The 22,260-nt window shown below is 54.8% G+C and overlaps 1 protein-coding gene and 1 long non-coding RNA gene across 3 annotated transcripts in view; one reads left to right on the top strand and one right to left on the bottom strand.

Moving 5' to 3' along the window:
• Positions 1 to 22,260, top strand: part of STK32B (serine/threonine kinase 32B) — a 399,201-nt gene that overhangs the window by 367,711 nt on the left and 9,230 nt on the right. For both annotated transcript variants that reach the window (XM_049630288.1, XM_049630289.1), the window contains exons 8-11: positions 6,542 to 6,658; positions 8,570 to 8,695; positions 11,467 to 11,598; positions 12,313 to 12,377. In XM_049630288.1, coding sequence (XP_049486245.1) covers positions 6,542 to 6,658; positions 8,570 to 8,695; positions 11,467 to 11,598; positions 12,313 to 12,377 — 440 coding nt within the window. The remainder of the gene's footprint in view (positions 1 to 6,541; positions 6,659 to 8,569; positions 8,696 to 11,466; positions 11,599 to 12,312; positions 12,378 to 22,260) is intronic.
• Positions 21,861 to 22,260, bottom strand: part of LOC125922613 (uncharacterized) — a 24,347-nt gene continuing 23,947 nt past the window's right edge. Inside the window, exon 4 of the long non-coding RNA XR_007457711.1 lies at positions 21,861 to 22,221. This is a non-coding gene — a long non-coding RNA (uncharacterized LOC125922613). The remainder of the gene's footprint in view (positions 22,222 to 22,260) is intronic.

Genomic DNA, 22,260 nt, shown 5'->3' with positions numbered 1-22,260 from the left:
CCCATCAACCCTCAGTTTGTTCTCAGTTTTTAAGAGTCTCTTATGCTTTGGCTCTCTCCCACTCTAACCTCTTTTTCTTCTTTTTTTCCTCCCCCTCCCCCATGGGTTTCTGTTAAGTTTCTCAGGATCCACATAAGAGTGAAACCATATGGTATCTGTCTTTCTCTGTATGGCTTATTTCACTTAGCATCACACTCTACAGTTCCATCCACGTTGCTACAAAAGGCCATATTTCATTCTTTCTCATTGCCATGTAGTACTCCATTGTGTATATAAACCACAATTTCTTTATCCATTCATCAGTTGATGGACATTTAGGCTCTTTCCATAATTTGGCTATTGTTGAGAGTGCTGCTATAAACATTGGGGTACACGTGCCCCTGTGCATCAGCACTCCTGTATCCCTTGGGTAAATTCCTAGCAGTGCTATTGCTGGGTCATAGGGTAGGTCTATTTTTAATTTTCTGAGGAACCTCCACACTGTTTTCCAGAGTGGCTGCGCCAGTTTGCATTCCCACCAACAGTGCAAGAAGGTTCCCGTTTCTCCACATCCTCTCCAGCATCTATAGTCTCCTGATTTGTTCATTTTGGCCACTCTGACTGGCGTGAGGTGATATTTCAGTGTGGTTTTGATTTATATTTCCCTGATGAGGAGTGACATTGAGCATCTTTTCATGTGCCTGTTGGCCATCCGGATGTCTTCTTTAGAGAAGTGTCTATTCATGCTTTCTGCCCATTTCTTCACTGGATTATTTGTTTTTCGGGTGTGGAGTTTGGTGAGCTCTTTAAAGATTTTGGATACTAGCCCTTTGTCCGATATGTCATTTGCAAATATCTTTTCCCATTCCGTTGGTTGCCTTTTAGTTTTGTTGGTTGTTTCCTTTGCTGTGCAGAAGCTTTTTATCTTCATAAGGTCCCAGTAGTTCATTTTTGCTTTTAATTCCCTTGCCTTTGGGGATGTGTCAAGTAAGAAATTGCTACGGCTGAGGTCAGAGAGTCCTTTTCCTGCTTTCTCCTCTAGGGTTTGGATGGTTTCCTGTCTCACATTCAGGTCCTTTATCCATTTTGAGTTTATTTTTGTGAATGGTGTGAGAAAGTGGTCTAGTTTCAATCTTCTGCATGTTGCTGTCCAGTTCTCCCAGCACCATTCGTTAAAGAGACTTTTTTCCATTTGATGTTCTTTCCTGCTTTGTCAAAGATGAGTTGGCCATACGTTTGTGGGTCTAGTTCTGGGGTTTCTATTCTATTCCATTGGTCTATGTGTCTGTTTTTGTGCCAATACCATGCTGTCTTGATGATTACAGCTTTGTTTGGCTCTCTGTTTTTCATACCGGAAACAATCACATTTAGTAAAAAAAGCTATCCCAGAAAACACTCCTAAGTTTACCTCTGGGGTGTGTAAACATAGGGGTTGTCCTTCCTTCTCAAATTCCAACACTGTGTCAGTGTCAGTGACACTGTCATTATCCACCTGTTTGTTCCTTGATGGCCTCCAAAGCCAGGGAGTTTTTCACCTCCAAAAGATGGAAGTCATGATGGGAACTTTCCGGTGTGTGCTCTCCGATCTTAGAGCTGGAAAGGATGAGATATGTGGGTGGGAAATGGATAAGACCAATACAGCCTGCTGGCTAGGGACCCAGAAATACTCTAGACCCAACCTGGGAAACAGCTGTCTCTCCCTCAATGCTCTGTAGGGAGAGCCCAGGAATCGAGTGTCATTAATCGAGTGTCATTCTATGCCTAAATGCAGAGCATCCGGGAGCCTGGTTGGATCTTGCAGCCTGGACCAGGGTCATAAGGAGGCTCTCTCAGCCTGATCCCAGTCCTCACCCCGCAGGCGCGCTAAGTGAAAGAGAGACCAAGAAAGTGTCACCCTCTTAGAGCACAGGCACCTTGGTCACCCCAGACGGTGACCACACCCTCTGATTAGAACAGGGGGAGGAGAGGTGTGAGAAGGAGGTTTCCTGCCCACAGGCTCAGAGAAGGGACTGGGGATCTCAGCATGGCCAATGTCCCCAGGCATCCCTGACAGGTGATTACCACCTAAGGGCTGATTCCCCTCTGCATCCAGGGAGCTCATAGAACCGGTTTCATTTTTTGACAGCTTGCAAGGCTAGAAAGTGTTTCCTCTCACCCACCTGAAAGCCGCTTTGTCCTAGCAGACAAAGAGGATCCTAGAGGAATTCACAGGGTCACACCCTGGCCCTGCCAGGTGCCTCAGTCTGTGATCTTAACCAAAGCCAATAAACAGATCGGGTGCTCAGAATCCTCATGTCTCAACTGGGAAAAAAGAAATTAATAATATCTACCCAACAGGGTCGCTTTGAGAATTAAGTAATTCCGATGATGCAAATTACCCTGCGTGTGCCTGATGAATGTCAGCAAGGGTCTGCCTCTTGCTGTGATTCCTGCCCCGGGGGCGGGGTGGGGGGGCTGCCAGCAGCAGGCCTGCGTCCTCTCTGACTCAGCCCCTTTACAGCTGGAGACGGGGGGCACAGGGAGTGGAGGCTGGGTCCTGCCTGGTTGGTGAGCCCCGGCGGGAAGGCCCAGGGGCCTGGGGAGCAGAGGTCCGCGTCCCTTCCCCACTCTAGGCGTCTCGGTGCTCTGATTCCGGCTTGGTCACTTCGCTCCTCTGAGTCCCAGCTTCCTCCTTCATCAAATGGGGATTATGAGGCCGACCCACAGGGTCACCGCGGGGATGACGTGAGAAAACGTGGGCAGAGCACACGCAGCGTCTGGCACCCAGGAAGCTTACTGATTATCAAATAAGTATGCTCCGGAGACAGGTCGATGAAGATAAAGTGCTAGGACTTGCTCAGAGGAGCGTGGGAGAGTGTGTGAGGGAGCAGACGCTTAGGCCGGGTCACATAGGAGCCGCTGGAGGGAACAGTGTGAGTATAGATGGGGAAGGGCCGCTGAGGTGGACACAGCGAACATCTCTGACTGACCAGCAGTCAGGACGGTCAGAGGACGGCCCGTAAAAGACCCCGAGAACAGCCGGAGGCACTGGGCTTCACCCTGTAGGCATCATGGTGCCGTCTGTGGCCGCGCCAGCACAACGGTTGAGCGAGGGTGTCCTTCGGAATCACACGTTGCTGGGCTCACCTCCCGGCTTCGCCGCACAGTCTCTGAACGATCGGCGGTGAGCCCGTTTCTCATCTATCGGATGAGGGGACAGGGTTCCTCGACTTTGGCACTGTGGATGCTGGGGGGCCGAGAATGCTTTGTGGTGGGGGCCGTCCTGGGCAGCGCAGGACGTTCAGGAGCACCCCGGGCCTCCACCTACCAGAGGCCGGCAGAAACCTCCCCTCTGCCTCACGACAACCCAAAATATCTCCAAACATCAGCCAATTTAAATCGCTCCTGTTTGCGAACCTCTGCCGTGTAGTAACCGGGACCGAATGAGGCCCCGCATGCACTGCATGGCACGGAGCGGGGCTCTCGATGTGGCCAAAGGGTGAGCCCCCAAACCTCCCCTTGGTGCCATCCCAACCACCTCCCTGACCTTGTCTTTGACCCCAGTCAGCACTTCTCCCTGCGGCCGGGTAGAGAGAGAAGGTTGGGGGTGCAGAGAGGGGATGAATAAAGAGGGAGGGTGTGTGGAGTTCCCCTAGAGGGCGGGGCGCAGAACTAAAGAACTTGGGGTATGTGGGACGGGCAGGCTCAACTGCAGAACCAGGGAATTATTGGCACGTGAACCTGACGGAAGGAGGGAGGTGGTCCTGGGGTTGAACGCTGACGTCTTGTCCCTTGGTAAAGCAGAGAGAGCACTGTGCCAGGAGTCAGGACCTGGGAGGAAACAGACTCTGTGACCTCACTCTCCAGGTTTTACGTCTCCATTAAGGGAGGGGAAGGAGCGGGGGTTGTCGCGTGGTTTTCAGGCCGCGTTTCCTGGGCCTCTGGCACCCAGCACAGGTAGTTCAACAGTTCTGAGGAGGGGGACGTGATGTCTCTGGCTTTGGACGTTTCATAGCCCGAGGACCTGTTCTTTGCTTTCATCTGTTCCGCGTTTGAGATCTGGAGGGAAGAGGTGTGGGGGGGACACACACACACACACACACACACACACACACACACATTGGATTGGACGGTCCCCAAAGCCCAGCTCAGGTCTGGCTGTCCAAATAACAAGTCTGCAACAATTCTGTTCCCCCCCTTTCACTTCTCGGTCAATTGGGGTTTTCTGTAAACCGGGGGCTCTGGAATGGAGACACACGTGCGCTCCACAAGGAGTCTGTCCGGTGTCCCGCTGCGAAAATCACTTTCGCCAGTGGTTCACGTGATTGCTTTGCCTTAGAAATGCCACTTCCTTTCCGGAGTCAACACATCCTAAGGCCGGTGCATGCGAACTAAGCTTCCATAGAATTCTTTACCCCAAGCAGATGGAATATCGATCTGAGTATTTGCCGATATCCTTGTAGAGGGAGCTGGGTTTCTCTACAGCCGTCCGAACGGACGAAGGCTGAACCTAAAGCCGCTGAGCGTATTCTGCGCACGGTGTTCCGCGCTTAGCTGGGAACGTATTTAACTGTTGTGTTGGCCTCGTGGCTTGTCGGGGTTACCATTATTACTGGTCTGGCTCCCTCCAGAAGTGGAGAGAAGGACAGAGCTAGAGAGTGGCCGGCTTGGAGGTCGGGTGGCGAGGCAGATGGATCACGCTTGTCGCTGGCTGGTTCTCCGGTTGGGCACTCGGCATGGTGAGCTCTGGTGGCATCGAGGAAAGAGCGGCAAAGGAGATCCTGCATCTCTGTGGGACGCGGCAAGGTCCCCGTGCGTCTCGCAGCCTCAGTGTCCCGACTCCTAAGATGCGGAGGTGGGAGTGCTCCATCGCCTGAGGTCCTCCAGCCTCCAGCAGCTGGTTTTCCAGGTGCGGCTGGGACAGGGTGGGAGGCATGGTTTTCTCCAAAGGCAAAAAGATGGGAAGAAGCGATCCTGAACCGCCCAGAAACTGACATCTCCGCTCTCAGTTAATGCTCATTCCTGCGACTTCTAATCATGGTAGCCGTTATGGGGGCAAAGGTAGAGGCAGGCAGCAGCCTCGGGAGGAAATTCTGAAACGTCCATTACTGGAACTATCCTCCACTTCCCATTAAGTTGGAAGACAGTGTTTGAAGACATACGGTAAATAATGTTAGCACATCTAGGTAGCCGGCCTTTCTAGGCAGCCCCAGGTTTTGCTTTTGATCTACATGTTACAGGGCAAAAGGGAGAGTTCCCAGCTTGACTGGCAGATGAAAGAGGAGGCAGCCAGTCCGGAGGAGGTGCCCTTCTGGGTGGACACATCGCAAGTCACGGGCACGCTCCCGTGGGCAGGCGTGTTCCCCAGGGGAGCCCCGTTTGGTGAAGATAAAGACGTTCCAGGGAACGGTCATGCACCCAGGGCTCAGGACCCCCTCACCTTCTTGGCTGGTGGCTCCTAGTGGCAGCAGCCCCGTGGGAATTCAAGTTCCACGGGATTGGAGCCCACACCCTGTGAGCCCAGTACGGGCTCTGACCCACAGCCGGTCTCTAGTCAGTGTTTGTGGATGGACAGGCTCATCATGCCCGTCACTGGGCTCTGAGGTCTGCTGGACGGCCGGGGCCCACCTTCAAGGACCCCACCCCTACAGGAATCCCACAGCAGTCAGGTTCACGGGGACGGCGATGAGCTCCTTGCTCTCGGTTTGTCTAGTTGTTACACCACCCGTGCTCCGAAGTGACTGCTGATGCCAGCCCTGAGCCTTTGACCGTATGCAAACCTCAGAGCATCTTGGCCCATGAAGCTGGGGGGAGGGTAAAGAAGGGAAGGGAATTGGGAGAGGGCCGAGGCAGAGGGAGTGAGCTGATGTTCAGACACTGTCCCAGCCATGTCCCCAGGGTCCCACTCAAGAAAGACTAACCAAGTTCCAGGTCTTGAGAGGTTCTTAGAAGCAACAAACTGCCCAGGGCAATGTTTGGAAAACAAGTCAGCAGGTTTAATGCTCTGCTGAGCTGGCCAGTTGGAGAAGAGAGTTTTATGCCTCCTCACTGTCGGGGTGGTGCGGGGGGAGGGTGGTAGATAGAAGCCCTGCCTCCCCACATCCATCCACCCCACCAGACCCAGACCTGGGTGATTCCAGCCCGCTCACTCCCAGCTGGTTCAGCCAGCGCAGGGAAAGGTGGAGGTGAGGCCCACCGGCAGGCAGGGATTTCGACCGGAGGTGAGGCTGGGAGTCCAGTGGATGATGAGAGCCACCCCACCCCCAAGCCTGGAGTCAGGACTCGGGAGTTAGGCTGTTGGATGCGGATCCTGCCTTTGTCGCTTAGTGGCTATGTGACCTCGCTTTAACCTCCTGTGGCCATAACAGAGCACCCACCTGCCGGGTTCGGGCACTACCCTACAGGTCTAATCCCTGTTGGCACGTGGGTCTGGGCCACCTTCTCTGCCGTGAAAGAGGAACACCCACTGTTCCCTAAAGGGAAAGAATAAACCACCCCCTTGTAAATATACAGGTTTAACCACATGGGCGGCGTCTTCCGGTTGGCCCTCTCTCTGATTCCCTCTCTGGTCCTTTGGTTGCAGAGACCGTATGAAATCCACTCGGCCACGCCCATTGATGAGATCCTCAACATGTTCAAGGTGGAGCGTGTCCACTACTCCTCCACGTGGTGCAAAGGCATGGTCGCCCTGCTGAAGAAGGTAAGGGGACAGCCCCCAGCCTGCCAGTCCCGGGGGCTAAAGTCATTTAGTGCAGAAGCAGGCATCCCACCAAATTCTGGAAGGAGAGAGGGAACAGAATGCCAGTGGTGGAGTTGATCAAGTCAGTAGAGCCCTGACGCCACATCGTGAGCACGGGCGGGCACCCATCCAGTGAGTCGGAGAACCGCTATCCTGAATGGGGCTCTCCCATGCGGCACTGGAGTGAAGTATCCGTTTAAAGTTTATGTATTTATTTGGGGTTTAAAAAAAATTTTTTTTAATGTTTATTTATTTTTGAGCGAAAGAGAGAGTGTGAATGGGAGAGGGGCAGAGAGAGAGGGAGACACAGAATCTGAAGCAGGCTCCAGGCTCCGAGCTGTCGGCACAGAGCCCGACACGGGGCTCAAACCCACAAACCGTGAGATCGTGACCTGAGCCGAAGTCGGACGCTCAATTGACTGAGCCACCCGGGCACCCCTATTTATTTATTTTGAAAAGAGAGAGAGAAAGAGAAAGAAAGAGAGACAGAGGGAGCACAAGCAGGGAAAGGACAGAGAGATAGGGAGAGAGAGACAGAGAGAGAGAATCCCAAGCAGGCCCCGTGCTGTAAGCGCAGAGCCCGACTTGGGGCTCGATCTCAGGAACCGTGAGATCACGACTTGAGCAAAAATCAACAGATTAATTGCTTACTGACTGAGCCACCCAGGCGCCCCTAGAGGCTCTGTTTAAATCTGCACCCATCGTTTGGGGCAGCCCCGAGGAGGAGGCTGCCACGACCAGCAGAGGTGACCCTGCCAGGTGCCCGCCCTCACACTGGTGTGACCACAGCCCACCGGCTGGGCGCAGCTGGGACATTTCTGCAGCGTCGGGGGCGGGGCGGGGCAGGCGGCAAGCCGGCAGTGGAGTTGCGACTTCCAGCTCCCACCTGTGGGCAGCCGGGTGCCAACCCCCCCCCCCCCCTTAGCACATGCCACGTCCTTACCAATCCCCTGGGGTCCCACCCTAATCGTGATCTGCAAGTGGAAGAATTGTGTGTCTTTGCTCTTCCTAATCTGAGAGGAGGAAACAGGCAGGCAGCCTCCCGCAGCCCGCCGGAGTTCTTTGTGCAAGGCAAGCCGGAGTGTTTTTGGAAAAGCTGAAAGCCCCGCGTGGGTGCAATGCAAGGTCATACTCTGGGCTGCTTTTTAGGTCGCACCACCCCTTAGTAGTAGAAACTCTATTTGAGGAGACACTAAAAATTATACCCTTGGCCACAAATGAGGCCACGCCATCAGGCCACAGAGGTCACCGCTTAGCCATCTGGGGATAAATTTTATTACACTTTCGAACGTTCCACCACCAAGCTGACCCTCTCAAGATGAGGTGGCCAATTCTCCTTCTATTTAATTGGAAGCCTCTGCAGACATCAATGAGCATGGGCTGTGATGCTGTGATGGGGCGCCAGTCCTCGAGGACAGCGCGGTGGCTGAAATCCAGTCCCTGCCAAAGAGCCCCTTGCTGGGTGACCGTGAGGAAGCAGCCGGACCTCTCAGTTCCTCCCTGTCACTCAAAGAGGTGAGTGTAGGTGACGTTCCCGGCAAGAGCAACCCAGAGCACAGTGTTGATGATGGCACATGAAAAGCAGAAGCACCTTCAGGGCGCCTGGGGGCTCAGTCGGACACGACTTCTGCTCAGGTCATGATCTCAGAGTCAAGAGATCGAGCCCCAGGTTGGGCTCCGCACTGAGCGTGGAGCCTGCTTAAGATTCTCTCTCTCTCTCTCTCTCTCTCTCTCTCTCTCTCTCTCAAAAAAGAAAAAAAAGCAGAGGCACCTTCATTTTCCCAGGATTCCTACCTTCAGAGTCCCCGCTAACCTCAGCGGGGCGCACACCTCAAGCAAACGTGTTTAAGCACTTCTGCCTTCTGCCCGCAGCTCCTGACCAAGGACCCCGAGAGCCGTCTGTCCAGCCTCGGTGACGTCCAGAGCGCGCCCTACTTGGCCGACATGAACTGGGATGCGGTGTTCGAGAAGGCGCTGACACCCGGCTTTGTGCCCAGTGTGAGTGAGGGTCTCATCCCATGCCACGCCGTCCCTCTGCAGGGTCCCCTGCCCTGCTCTGAAGGAACACCCAGAAGCTGGTCCGGGAGGCCTCTGCCGGCCGTGGCCACAGGAGCGCCGGAACGTTCCCATTGCAGTGAGACTTAGTGTGGATTTGGACCTCATCTGCCAGGTTTCTCTCCTGGCAGAAGGTCTTTGTGGGCACGGAGTGTTCTTTGTTTTATGGAGTCACACCCACCGTGTGCGTCACCTACCCATTCATCCGGCCACCCACCGCCCCGCCAGCCTGTACTCGCTGAGCGCCTACCGACGCAGGCCGTGTGTGTGGCTCGAGGAGGTGACTGGAAAGAAAACACTCTTGGTGCCTGTTGTCAGGGGGCTTGCAGATGAGAGCAGGGCTCCTCAACTGTGCTGTTGGGGGCATTAGGGCCAGATGATTCTTTGGGGGGCGGGGGTATGGGGACCGTCCTGTGCATCCCTGGACTCCATCCACAGATATCGGTAGCATTCCTCGGCTGTGACACCAAAAACATCCCCAGACCTTGCGGGGCATCCCCTGGGGACAGCTGCCCCCCACCCCCTTGACAGCCTGCGGGCTAAGTAAGGGTTTGTGCAAAGAAAAAGCCAATAAACCTACAAAGGCACATTTAGTGACCCAGAGCTGGGTCCTGGAGGGACAGTGCGGGGTCTCGGCCGGGAGCACAGGCTGGAGACTTGGGTTCACTACCGCGTCTGTGACCTCAGGTGTGCTCGGGAGTGGGGTTCTTCACCTAAAATGAGGAGACGAGAGGGATCCATCCCACGCTTGGGCGGAGTAAATGCCAAGAGGCCTCCAAAGGCTCGGAGCAGCGAGCCCTCGGTCCACACCGCCCTCGGAACCGCTATTTTATTAACAGATCCGCCGGGATTCTGGTCTCGGCTCCCTCGGTTGGCTCCCTCAGAATGTTCGCTCTGGATGTGCCAGAGAAATACGCTGGCATCCTTGGTGGTCCCCTTCCGCCATGCTCAGGCCAGGTGGATGAAACCCAGGGATCTTGATGTGGTCCTTTATACGGAGCACAGATTGCCTCAAACAGCCTCCCTGTTGCCACGTGAGCCGTCCCCAAGGCTGGGCGCAGGATGCCCGGGTGACCCTCGGGGCCAATGCCTGCGATCGCCTGTCAGCCTTTGTAGACCTCACCTGCTGCCCTTCCCCAGCCGCACACAAGCACGGTCGTGCACACTCACCTACTCACATGCACGTTTACACTCGCGCATACTCACATGCACCCTCGCACCCATGCACACTCACACTCGCACACACTCGTGCAAATCTCATACTCATGCACGCTCACACTCGTGCGCACTCACGTCCACACAATCACAGGCAGAGGACCCTGCTTCAGCCACACCCAGACGCCTGTGGTTGTCCCCTCTGGCCACACTGTTTCGTAGCTGTGAACCTGTGCTCACGCTGCTTCCTCCTCTTGGGGGGACAGGGGCTCCTCTCCTTGTCCCCCCGGCAGTCTCCTGTCCCTCCTTCCAGACAGCATCAAACCCAGGGACTGGCTCATTTGAGGGTCTCAGTAACTGCCTTCTGGAAGAGAGAAAAACTGAAGCATTGTCTCCGATGGGACATCCCCCAGGCCAGTCCCCCCCCCCCCCCCCCCCACTTACCTGGAGTGAATCGCAGCCTCCCTGGTCCTGCACTACACAGAGGCCTGTCTACGCTGGCCACTAATATCATTCTATTACAGTGACTCTGCCGTCCCCCGAGAGCTTCAGAGGGCAGGGCCCACTTGCCTCGGCTGGCCTCTGCCTGAGACACACTCCAGAGCAATGGGTGGCCCTAGAAGGCACTAGAAGCTCTCAACGTGTCATTGTCTTAAGTGAACGAGTGATCATAATCCTCCAGGACTCAGTGTGCTGTGTGTTCCAGGCACCGGCCTAAAGTTTCGCAAGCATTATCTCATACAGACTCCATAACAGGGGAGTGGTCTTACTAGAAGTATTCTCATGTTGAGGAACTTACCCACGTTTACTCAGTGAGAAATTAACCTCAGGGATCTGTATCCAGAGCCTGCATTAGAATGAATGAATGAATGAATGAATGAATGAACGAACGGATGGCAGATAAATCAGGCCAGGAAAGACTTGGGCCTAAAATCCGAGTGGCTTTTTGGGGAGAAGTCCCTGTGCACCTCCAGACTGTGGATGATATAACCACTAGGCTGTATTGCCTGACGGGACTGGCGTCCTGAGCGACAGCCACCAGCTGGATCTTGGGTCCACGGCCCAGAAGTCAGGGGCACAAAACTCCTCCTGACCCAAGTGGGCGGAGCCCCGCCTGGCTCCAGCGGAGGGGCAGGAGGGAGCCAGCTTGGGGAATTGGGCAGATATGGGCCAGAAATAGCATTTTAAAATTAAATTATTAAAAATTATATTTATAGAAGAGGTAGTCCTGACATGAAGATGTGCGTGTGATAAGTGAATACCATCAGATTGGGAGACTGAACTGGGCCCTGGCAAAACACGAAGCTTCGTGGGAAGGAGGCTGAGGAGGAGTGTGGATGTTAACAGGGCCGGGGGAGGAGACACGGGGATAAATGAACTGTGTCTGCCGCGAGAAGGTGTCACTTCTCTTCCCCAGAAATAAAACGGAAGCGGTGCACCCCACAGTGGTAGTTAGCCATTGTTGAATGAGCGATCGATTGAATGAACGAATGAATGAACACAATCCAGTGGTGGGTGCAACCAAGACAGACCGTGTTTGCTTTTCCGCTTGCTCTCAGAAGGGGAGATTGAATTGTGACCCCACATTTGAACTTGAAGAAATGATCCTTGAATCCAGGCCACTTCACAAAAAGAAGAAGAGGCTGGCAAAGAACAGGTCCAAAGACGGCACAAAGGACAGCTGTCCTCTGGTGAGCGGACCCCCCGGGGGCAGGAATCGCAGGGTCCAGGGAGCCTAAAGGAGGGAGGGGCTGCTGTTTAGCCTAACGGAGGCAACTCACTTCGCCTCTCCAGATACCTCCATTTGCAGTCACTAAGATGCCTCCGCGATGGGGTGGCTTTTCATAGCACAAAACGGAAAGATCGGGCGCCTGGGTGGCTCAGTCGGTCATGCGTCCGACTTCGGCTCAGGTCTTGACCTCACGGTTGGTGGGCTCGAGCCCCGCGTTGGGCTCTGTGCTGACAGCTCAGCATCTAGGGCACCAGGAATAGCGCCCCTGTGAGCACAGAGCTGTCTGGCATGTGTTGTCAAAGAGGATGGGCACCTTGGCAGGACGTTCTTGAGATTCTCTGCTCCGCCCGCCATCCCGCTTCTTCATCAGGTCTCGTGAGCATTCAAGCGATTAGGAAGCCACTTCATGAGTTTCCACCCATATTCCATTCTAACGTGACTTTCAGGTTGGATGTAATGGCTGCAGACTGAGGTCGAGACGAACATCCTCATCGACCGGGTTCCCTTTGGCACAGCCGCCCATACAGTCAGGGCCCCTCCAGGCACGTCGCTCGTGCCCCGCCCCCGGCATCTGCAGCCCCATTGAGGTCAAGCTCTGGTCGTCACGGCCTTTGTCGTGTGGCTCCCTGGATGGTGCCCCGTCATTTACTCTCACCTCTCTGCTCTTTGACAGAACGGACACCTGCAGCAGTGCTTGGAGACCGTGCGGAAGGAATTCATCATATTCAACAGAGAGAAGTAAGTCCCCCTCCGGCAGCTGCTGGGCAGAGCCCTCCCAGATGGCATGAGGGCTCCCCGGAAAACGGTGGTCCCTGGAGCCCAGCAAAGCCAGCCACGGTGCTGGAAGGGAAGCAGCAGGTGGCCCCGAGTTCCAATCCCGCCTCCGCCGTGCGAGCCAGGCGCCAACTTCACCTGTCTGGGCCCCGGGGTCTTCGCGGGAAGTTGGGGGGGGGGGGCGGGAAGCGCGCTGAGCTGGCGCACAGGGAGGCTGGTGCGGAGGGCGCAGGCTCTCCGACGGTTCGGTGCCCGAGCTCTGGATGGAAATCGCCCCGGGCCCGCCACCTCCAGAGTAACCTGAGGCGAGTCTACACCTCACTGAGCCTCATCGTCAGCACTGACAAAATGGAAATGCCTCCTTTGCGGTGTGGTTGTTGGCAGATTAGATGAGATTGTGGATACGATGCCTGACAAGGTCGGAGTCCTCATGCAAAGATTACCGTTACCGTTATTATTCAGGGGGGTGAGCTGGTGTGGGCCGGACGGGGACTCTGGCATCACGGGCTGGCGGGAGCCGGGACGACACCAGGTTAGGAGGGGCTCGGGTGGGTTCTGAGCTGGCGGCCTGACCGGGGCCAGTCAGCAAAGGACGCAGACGGCTCAGGCTCGATCCCAGCAGGATGCTGTCAGGAGCTCATCCAACTGGGACTGATTAAAGCAGGATTTGGGCAGGAGTGGGCTCGTGGGGTGGGGACTGAAGCCACACACGTGGGACTGGACGCAGACCCGTTCCATGTGACCGACACCGAACGAGGCCTTGGGCTTGCAGAGCCTAAGGGACGCGCTTCCCACGCTCCAGGAGAGCCAGGTGGGGAAGTGCCAGCTTGAGCCCTGGACATCACAGGACGGCGCCACGTTTGCTCCCAGCAGGTGACAGCAGCAGGAATGTGTGCCAGAGGGCAGCCCAGGCAGTGGCTCTCACACCAGGTGCCAGGCTCAACCGGGCGTCGGGGAAGCTTCCCAAGCTGCCATGCCCCACTGAGTCCTGAGGCCGGGGGGAGGGGAAGGGCATGGGGCCCCGGGAGTGAGGACGGTACACAGAAAGGCAAAACGGAGGGACACAGCTGGTGAAGAAGTTTGATCTCCTGGGACGTCACGGTGTTGGTGGAAGGTGAGGGACTCCGTCCAGGATTGCGTGGGTTCCGGCCAGTGGGCCGCTGGGCAGGGCAGGGCCCCATCCTGCACGGGGTACTGGGACGGGCGAAGGAGCAGCAACCCGACATTTGTCCCGGGTGGCCACAGCTCTCCCGACTAGCAGCCGGGTGCCCAGGTCGGCCCAGGCGGGCACGCCAGGCCAGAAGAGCAGGCCTCGCCACTGGGGGCCCACGTCTGTCCGGTCCCCCTGTTCTTGCCGGCAGGACGCGAAGGGCCTCTGTGACCACAGTCCGTCAGACCCGGGGAAGGTGGCAGCCGATGGGTGGGTGCTTTCCGAGCTCACCACCCTTTCCCTGCGGTCCTGCCGCCTCCGGGGCTCAGGGTCCCTTCCCCGGCCTAGAACTCTGGCCCCAGGAACTTCTGCTCACACCAGCTCGGGCACATTGGACCGGGGCTCCAGGCAGCCTCGTTCTGGACCCTTCCTCCACTCAAGCATGGAATGAGGCGTCCTCAGAGAGCACCCGATGGCAGACGTGAGCCTGTGAAAAGGCTGAGCGGCGACGGACCCGAACAGGCAGCCGTGGCGGCCGCACTGTCCCGTGTGCCGGGAGACGCTTCATCTGGAATCCAAAGAACCCAGATCATTACCTTTTAAATGAACATGAAAATGAGATACCCCTCCTTGGGTTATTTACGGGTCGCATCTGGCTGCTCTTAGCAGAACCACCACCCTGTAGTGGCTCTGACCAGTAAGCTGTTCTTTCTCACGGGGAAAAGTGAATTGATGGGGGAAGTCGCCCGGCCATGCAGAAGACCCCTCAGAGATTTGTGGTCATGCATTTAAAGGGAGGCTGGCGCGGCTGACAGGAGTTGGCAAAGCAAAGAGAGAGAACAGAGTCGTTTTCCAGACGGGGCGGGGGGGTGGCGGATGGGCATGTGCAGAAGCAGGAGACAGGAAAGTAGACGGCTGGCCTCAGGGGTGGCTGCATCCCTGCCTCCCTGCTCACCTGGGCTGCCCACCCTCTCCCTCCCCAGGCCCCGAAGGCTCTGCCAGGCTAGCTCCCACCTGCCATGTGCAAGTATCCAGATGAAGGGCCCGGCTGCGTACCCCGGGATGCTGTCTGAGCACCGCGTGGGCCCCTCCGGGTCCAGCCGCATCCCTGCTCCACGATGAACGTGGGAAGGGGACCACGTGGCATCCACCGCCACCCTCTCTGCAGCAGTTTCTCATCTGTACAATGTCCCCGTTGGCGAGCGCGGGGTGCCCCAAACCAAGAGTTTTCCTTCTAAACCAAGAGAAAAAAATGGGACCTGTCTGTCGCCCACCCCATTCTGCAACCCCGTGTTTAAAGCACCTGCCATGTTGGCACATAGGACCTTCCTATCTGACATCAGCCAGTGGCCAGTGGCCTGACTGGGTAGGGGACCCGGAGATGCTGAGCCAGGCTCCCCGTCACACTCCCTGGGGCCTCACCGACCCCGGCAGCCTCCAGCGGCTAGCGGCTGTCGCTTTCCTTGTCGGCAGACCAGGCCACCCGCTCACAGCACACTGGGCCAGGCTGCCGCTGTGCAGAGGGCTGCAAAGGGAATCAGCAGGGAGCGCGTGGTCACATCAAAATCTCCCGGTTGGGGGGGTCGGTGAAGCATCTGACTTGGGCTCAGGTCCTGATCTCATGGTTTGTGCGTTCGAGCCCTGCGTCGGGCTCTGTGCTGACAGCTCAGGGCCTGGAGCCTGCTTCTGTGTCTCCCTCTCTCTCTGCCCCTCCTCTGCTCATGCTCTTTCTCTCAAAAATAAATAAACATTAAAAAAATTTTTTTAAAAAGTCCCCCAGTCGGGGGTAGGGGGTATTAGCATGTAGGGTTGCCACACCTGTTATGTGTTGAATTGCACCCGCAAAAAGATATGTTGGAGTTCTAGCCCCAGTATCCTAGAACGTGGCCTCATTTGGACCTAGGGTTGTTGCAGATGTGGTCAGCTGAGATGAGGTCATGTCAGAGTAAGGGGCCCATCATCCAATAGGACTGGTGTCCTGATAAGACGAGGCGCAGACACAGGGAGAAGGGCACAAAGTTCGCCAGCAGCCTCCAGAAGCCAGGGGAGGGGCCTGGACCAGACGCTCCCCACAGACGCTGGCGATGTGTTACAGCTGCCTTAGGGAACGGATACAGTGCCCTCTGAGCCAGAAGCTGAGAGAATAGGCCTGGCGATCTGCGTTTTAACATGTTCTTGGTGTCATGCTGATCCGTACTTTGAGAACTTCTGCTAAGAGAGACCAAGCGTGCCCAGACTGGGCCTCTTCTGGTTGGTTCTGAGCTGGCCACAAGAATCCCGATCTAAAACTGCAGACCTTCCCAGCCGTCTGTCTCCCTTGCTCTGGGGTTGGTGACCTGCATCTCCGAGCCCTCACGGGCTTAAGGGCGCTCCCGGGGGCCTCACCCCTGCACGGCTGCCTGGTGTGTGACGTGTGCTTCGTCAGCTAGAACGAGCTCTTGAGCAGAGAAAAGTTCCCCTCCCCCCATGCGATGAGGAAGCTGTCCTCAGCAGGCAGCACCCGGGGGCATCAGCCAGCTCCTGAAGGAGATTCGCACTCAGTCCTTTAACAGATGTGCCCTAATCTTGGACTGGACCCTGAGACACCAAAGTGGATCCGGCGGGACCTGTGTCCTTGCCTGCTCGTAGCTAGCACAGGCCACCGTGGGGATGCGGAGGACATGCCCCTGGGCCTGACCTCTCTGGGCCTCAGTTTCTAAAGAGAGGGCAAAATTCAAATTAGCACTGCCTAATATTCTAGAAACACAACTTTATTGCTGAGCTGAGACCTCAACTGGCAAGAGGCCGCCAAGCCAGGTGGAGCATCTGTTTCAGGGACTGGTCCAGGGATGCGAAGGCCTGGGCAGCTGAGGCTTCCATTAGTTTGAGAAATGGCGCCGTGGGTCCTGTCCTCCTATTTCTGGCCAGAGATTCGAGCGTAGTCTTTCCAGAAGGTCTTTTCAATAGCATTTGGCGGAGGTTTGCAGAATAAGGAGCCCCTGGTGAGAAAGGAGTTTCAGGAGCTGAATTGCCTATCTGTGTCATCTTGTAAAGAAATCAGCATTTTAAAAATCACATTAAAGCCACGTCTGGAGGCCCTAAAAATGTTGTATTTGAAAGATGTGGGCTACTGCATGTGTGGTACTTATTAATACTGTTAACGATGGTCAGTGACGTTGGTGTAGGACTTTATGGTTTCAGATCATGTTCCTTTAATCCAGATTTGTCAGCCTCGGCCCTGTCAACGTCTGATGACTACGGACGTCAGTTGTTTGATGTGGGGACTGCCCTGCCAGCTTTCGTGGCCTCTGCCCATTAGACATCAGTAGCACGACCAAAACTGACCCCAGACACGGGCTGATGTTCCCCAGCAGACCAGTTTCCCCCAGTTGGGGGTCACTGCTTACTCCTTACTTGCCACCATTTTCCTGAGGGGCATATTAGCGTTCCCAACGTCTGCAGCTCTGAACTGGGATACGAAGGATTTGAAATCTGATCTTCCAACCCCAGATCCTGGGCTCTTTCTGCTGCGTGTGTGTTCATCCAGCTGTCCGGGAGAGGTTTACTCAGCATCTCCCGGGGGTTGGATATAAGCGGGCATAGCCGGGAGCAAGCCCCTGTTCTCGTGGGGCTCACGCTCGGGTGGACTGAGGACCTGAAGGCAGGGGGTACTTTCCCTAAGTGGCGTCTTTGAGGCGGGCCCTCAGCGCGTCCAGGCGGTGCAGCGGCTCGCGTGTAGCGACACCTTTTTATTGGGCACCCGCCCCATGCGATGCAGTCAGTACGTCCATCCTGTGGGCCAGGCGCTTTTACTCCCCCATGGAACAGGGGAAGAGGGGCAGACGAAACGTGAGTTGAGGGCACATGACTAGGAGGGCTGCTATTCCATGGAGGTAATCAGGCTCCAGGGTCCAAGCACTAGATCGAAATGCAAGACGGTCCACCGCCCTGCACATTTACTGTGGAACAAGGAGTCTCCACTGGCTCTGTAGATGGCGTCTGTTGGTGAATCCGGACACGTTCCAGGTGCAAGATGGTACAAGTTAACATGACAGCGGTCTGTCCTGCTTCCCCATCCTGAGAAAACACAATAGCGAGCCGCTGCAGGCTCGGCTGAGGACGAACGTGGGAGGCCTGGAACAATGACAGATGAATAATCAAAACATGATTAAAGTTTGGTGACCTCATCTTCCCCGGGCGGGGGGGGGGGGGCTCCCTGGAGACCCCAGGCAGTGAGATAGGGACCCTCTATTGCGGCCTGGAACTGCTGGGGGAATGGAGGTTAAGCAGCGTGAAGTTACGATTCACTTCAGGCTTGGGAACTGAGTGAACGGGGCAGGCCCTGGTCCTGCTGCCCTCGGGGCTGTGAGCAGGGGGGGCAAGTGGGGTGGGGCGGGTCCCAGCCTCTCTGCCCCTCGGCCTCCGCATCAAGGGCTGGCCTTGACTTTACAAGGTCCGTGCCATTTGCAGAGGACTTTGACTCCCCTCTGACCTCTTCCCCGTGGGGGAGGCAGGAAAAGGTTATATCTGCGTCTCGTGGATGAATCAGTAAAGGAGGAACCTTCACCTTCACCACTGGCATGTCCTCCACCCCCTTTGCTAGGAAGAGGTGAACTTCAAGGACCCCGCCTTCCGAAATCAAGGCCAGTGCATTTTGGTTCTCTCTAGTCTTTGGTCCAGTCTGTGTGGCCCCAACGTCATTTATAGGTGAGCACAGCCAGGACGGGGAGCCAACAAAGAGCTGAGAGCACCTCCTTTCTAAACCGTGGGGTGGCGGGAGCACCTGCAGCCCTCTGCTCATTCCGTTCTCATCACGGCTCCATTCATAGGATTGTTTTTTTCCTACCATTTCGCAGTCAGAGAAACCGATTAAAGCCTAACTCTGACTGTCGTGGCATCTCTGAATCTCAGAAGAGTCCTGAGGCTTTACTGCCCACTGAGGCAGAGAAGAAGAGCACAGACGACTGTGGTGGGTGAGGCCAGGCTTTCTGGGATCGCTGCTCCGTGAAACAAGGTGGCGCCGTTCCAAAGCCCAGGAAGATGGTCAGGGAAGATCAGCTCAGCGACCTGGAACAGCGGGAGGAATTTCAGCCACAATTGAAGGGGGCCCGGCAGGTGCTTGGATTGCAGAATCCTGACAGTTGCATGAAAACTCTGGATCAGGAAATCACACGGGAGGCGGGGCCCTCTGCCAAATCCTTTAAGAGAAACTGAAGCCTGGTTTAAAAAAGGGCTACTGATCCTGGGGCATGTGGGTGATGCAGTCCATTAAGCGTCTGACTCTTGATCTTGGCTCAGGTCATGATTTCACTGTTCGTGGGTTCAAGCCCCGGGTCGGGCTCTGTGCTGATGGTGGGGAGCCTGCTTGGGATTCTCTCCCTTTTTCTCTCTGCCCCTGCCCCACTTGTGCTATCTCTCTCTCTCTCTTTCTCTCTCTCTCTCTCCAAAATAAATAAACATTTAAAAAAAATTTTAAGGGCTACTGATCCTGACGCATTCACCCCCCAGTGAAAGACCCCGGAAAATACAGCATGGCAGGTTTCCAGTGGGCCAAGAGGCAACACACGGTCCCTCACAGATAGCTGAGTCCATACAGCCCTGTTTCTCTTAGAAGCACATGCTGTCACTGGTCTGCTCAGACGTCAATTATTTAAAGTCCCGTCTTCTTTCACCTGCAATTAGTTCTCCAGAGTAAAATATGCCCATTTTGTATGGGAATATTTATAGGCCTTATTAAGTCCTTTGTGAAAGGAGGCTGTGCATGAATTTGAAAATTAGAAACAGGGATCTAATGGTCTGTTTTGAAGTAAATACCGTTGTTGTTTTAATCCTGGTCTAATTTTCTCTCTGTGCCATCTAAGAATCTCATTGCCAGCCGATGAAATGAAAGAATACTATTGCTTTGTGAATATATTGAAAACCTGTTATATGCCATGCGCTGGGCTTGGTACAGTTACATTTCATCTGAAATAAATCCTCACCATAACCTTGATTTGTAAATATTGACATCTAGAGAGAAGGAGTCAGGTGCCTGAAGCCAGCAGTCAGTGTTTTTGCAGAGTTGGGATCCCACATAGTCCAGAGTTTCTCAAGCTCGTATTCTTTCCACTGACTCTTACCTTTAACTGTTTTAAATGTCAGAACTTTAATTAAAATATCCAAGGGAAGCAAACCAATGGTGTCACTCAGAATGTATGTAAAAAACAGAATACAATGGAGGAGGGCACCTGTTGGGATGAGCACTGGGTATTGTATGGAAACCAATTTGACAATAAATTGCATATTCAAAAAATAAATAAATAAATAAATAATAAATAAATAAATAAATAAATATGTAAAAACAGAATACAAACAGTAAGATGGTCTGAAATACGTGCTTAGAGGCAATTGGCAACTTCTCTGCGGGTCCTTAATGTTAATGCCCTCGGCTTTCTCTAGCTCTGGGCCGCCCCCAGAATCCTTATGAAAAATCCTCATGTTTTCCGCCTGAAATGGCTCTTTTGTTGGTTGCCTTGTGTCCCCCAAAGGGATATGATGAACTCCTGACTGCCCCCACCCAGTACTGTATTTGGAAATAGGGTCTTTGCAGAAGTAATCAAGTTAAGATGATGTCAAACTGGACTAGGTATATCCAATGACAGGTCTCTCTAAGGAGAGGGACATTTGAAGACAGAAGTGGCCACAATCTGAGGGATGCCAGGGATCGCTGGCAAACACTGGAAGCCCGAAGACACAAGGAAGGGTTTACCCCAGGGCCCTGCGGACACCTCGGTGTTAGACGTCTGGTCTCCGGAACTTTGAGGGAATATATTTCACGCAGTTGCTGGTACATCACCAGGGAGCCGTGAGGAGCATACACACCTGCCAGGGACCAGTGAAGGCTCCGTGCCCGGCAGTCATTAACCCTTGATTCCTCCCAAATTTTAACCAAAATGTTAAGCGTGCCTATTAGTCTCAGAAAAGTTATTTTACAAAGAGTGCAAACTAAAAAGTGTAGTGACTTCTGAAGTATGGACGTTTGACATGTAAATGAATTCGTGATATTTTAATACATTTAATAACCATACACATATGTGCCGTTGCTTCCCCTGGAAGACTTGTGGCCCTGGGAGGTCACAAAGACAGACACCAGCATAAATGGTGAATTCTCTTGAGGCCCTCGTGGCTTTTAGGGTTGGAGATAAAAAAGCAAATGGCTTAGGTGAAATGGGACTCTCGCTCGTTCCTCCTTCCAGGGAGTCCTGCTTCTCTGTACATTGAGGTCATTTTCTTTTACGGTAAACCCGTTCTTCCCACACAGTGGAAGACACAGTGCGGAGACCTCGAGCCTCCCGCCTCTACCACCAGACCCAGGAAAGCAGACAAGAGAGGAAGCTTGAAGGAAAGTCACCAAGGAGAAAGCTTGCTGGATCTCAAACGCAAGAATCCCAGGAAATGGCTCTGATTGGCCTCACTTGGGTCAGGTGACATTCCCTGGACCAATCAAGTCTGGCCACTGGAGAGGATTCTGATTGGCACTGCTTGCATCAAGTGCCTGCCCTTACCCCATCAATAGCTAAGAGGAGGAAGGTAAGGTCTATAAAAAGGCATCGGCTCCTGTCTCGGCCGAGTTGTGCGAAGGCAAAACAAAGGCAGTGTTCTCCACTTGGAAAATGGATTGATAGGGTCGAGTTAACTGAGGCCGGCAGAGGAGAGAAGGAGTGGCGGATGTTGAGGGCTAGGGCAGATTAACAAAGAAAGGGCAGGTGATCCCCCTTGACTTCCCATCTGACCTCCTCTTCCTCTGGGAAGGTGGAAACATGGCGACCGTGCATGGATGGGGGTGGGGAGGATAAGCGGACGGACGGGGCTGACGGCCCAGGCAGGCACGGAGGTGAGCGGCCCCAAAGTGTACCCCTCCCTCGGGCCCCTCAACTGTCAAAGAGTTCATTCCTGTCTGGAGCCACAGGGTTTCCCCATGGCAACTCTCTGCAACCCAGAACCAGACTGAGGCCATTATTCACCAACAGACCAGTGGCTGGACCTCCAGATCCCCTCTCTGAGCCTACACCGCATCTCGGCAGCTCATAACGGGTTTGTTTCTTACCTGCACCGAATGTCTATGGCAGGTCGGGGCGGGGGGGGCGGGGGTGCTCCTCCCACAGCGCCATCATCCTCCTTACCCAGGACCCAGCCAGCAGCAGCATCGCTGGAGCATCACAATGACAGAGGAAAGAGACTCTGAGGGTCTGGCAACAGCACTGCTCCAGTCTGTTGGTCGCACTTTCTACTCACACTCATTGGCCAGAATGAGTCACACAGCCCGCCCAGCCCCGGGAGCCCCGAAGCGAGATCCTGCCAGGCGCCTGGAAGCGGGCAGATCAGAACGTTTGGTGACTGTCCATCCACTAGGCTGCTGGCCCAGGCCTTTCTTGTGCACCCAAGCCAGTGGGGACCCAGGAAGTCTCTCCCGTCAGCCTGCTCAGACACAAAAGATCAACCTCACCTCTAGACCCAGAGAGGAATCTGCTGGGGCAGGAAGCAGCACGGGGCTGGGAAGGCGGGAAGAGCGGGGTCCTTCACTGGAGTCTGGGCTCAGGTCTGAAAAGCGTGTGACCTACCACCAGCTGCTATATCTTGACGGCCCTTTCTCCTCACCAGGGGTGCTGTTGGTTCTTCTCCAGAAGGTGGACGCAGGCACTAAATGAGGAGGTGTCGAATGAGAACGCACACCCGATA

Source organism: Panthera uncia, chromosome B1 (genome assembly GCF_023721935.1).
Source record: "Panthera uncia isolate 11264 chromosome B1, Puncia_PCG_1.0, whole genome shotgun sequence".
In the NCBI taxonomy this organism is placed as follows: Eukaryota; Metazoa; Chordata; class Mammalia; order Carnivora; family Felidae; genus Panthera; species Panthera uncia.
This window is presented reverse-complemented; position numbering and strand designations above follow the sequence as displayed.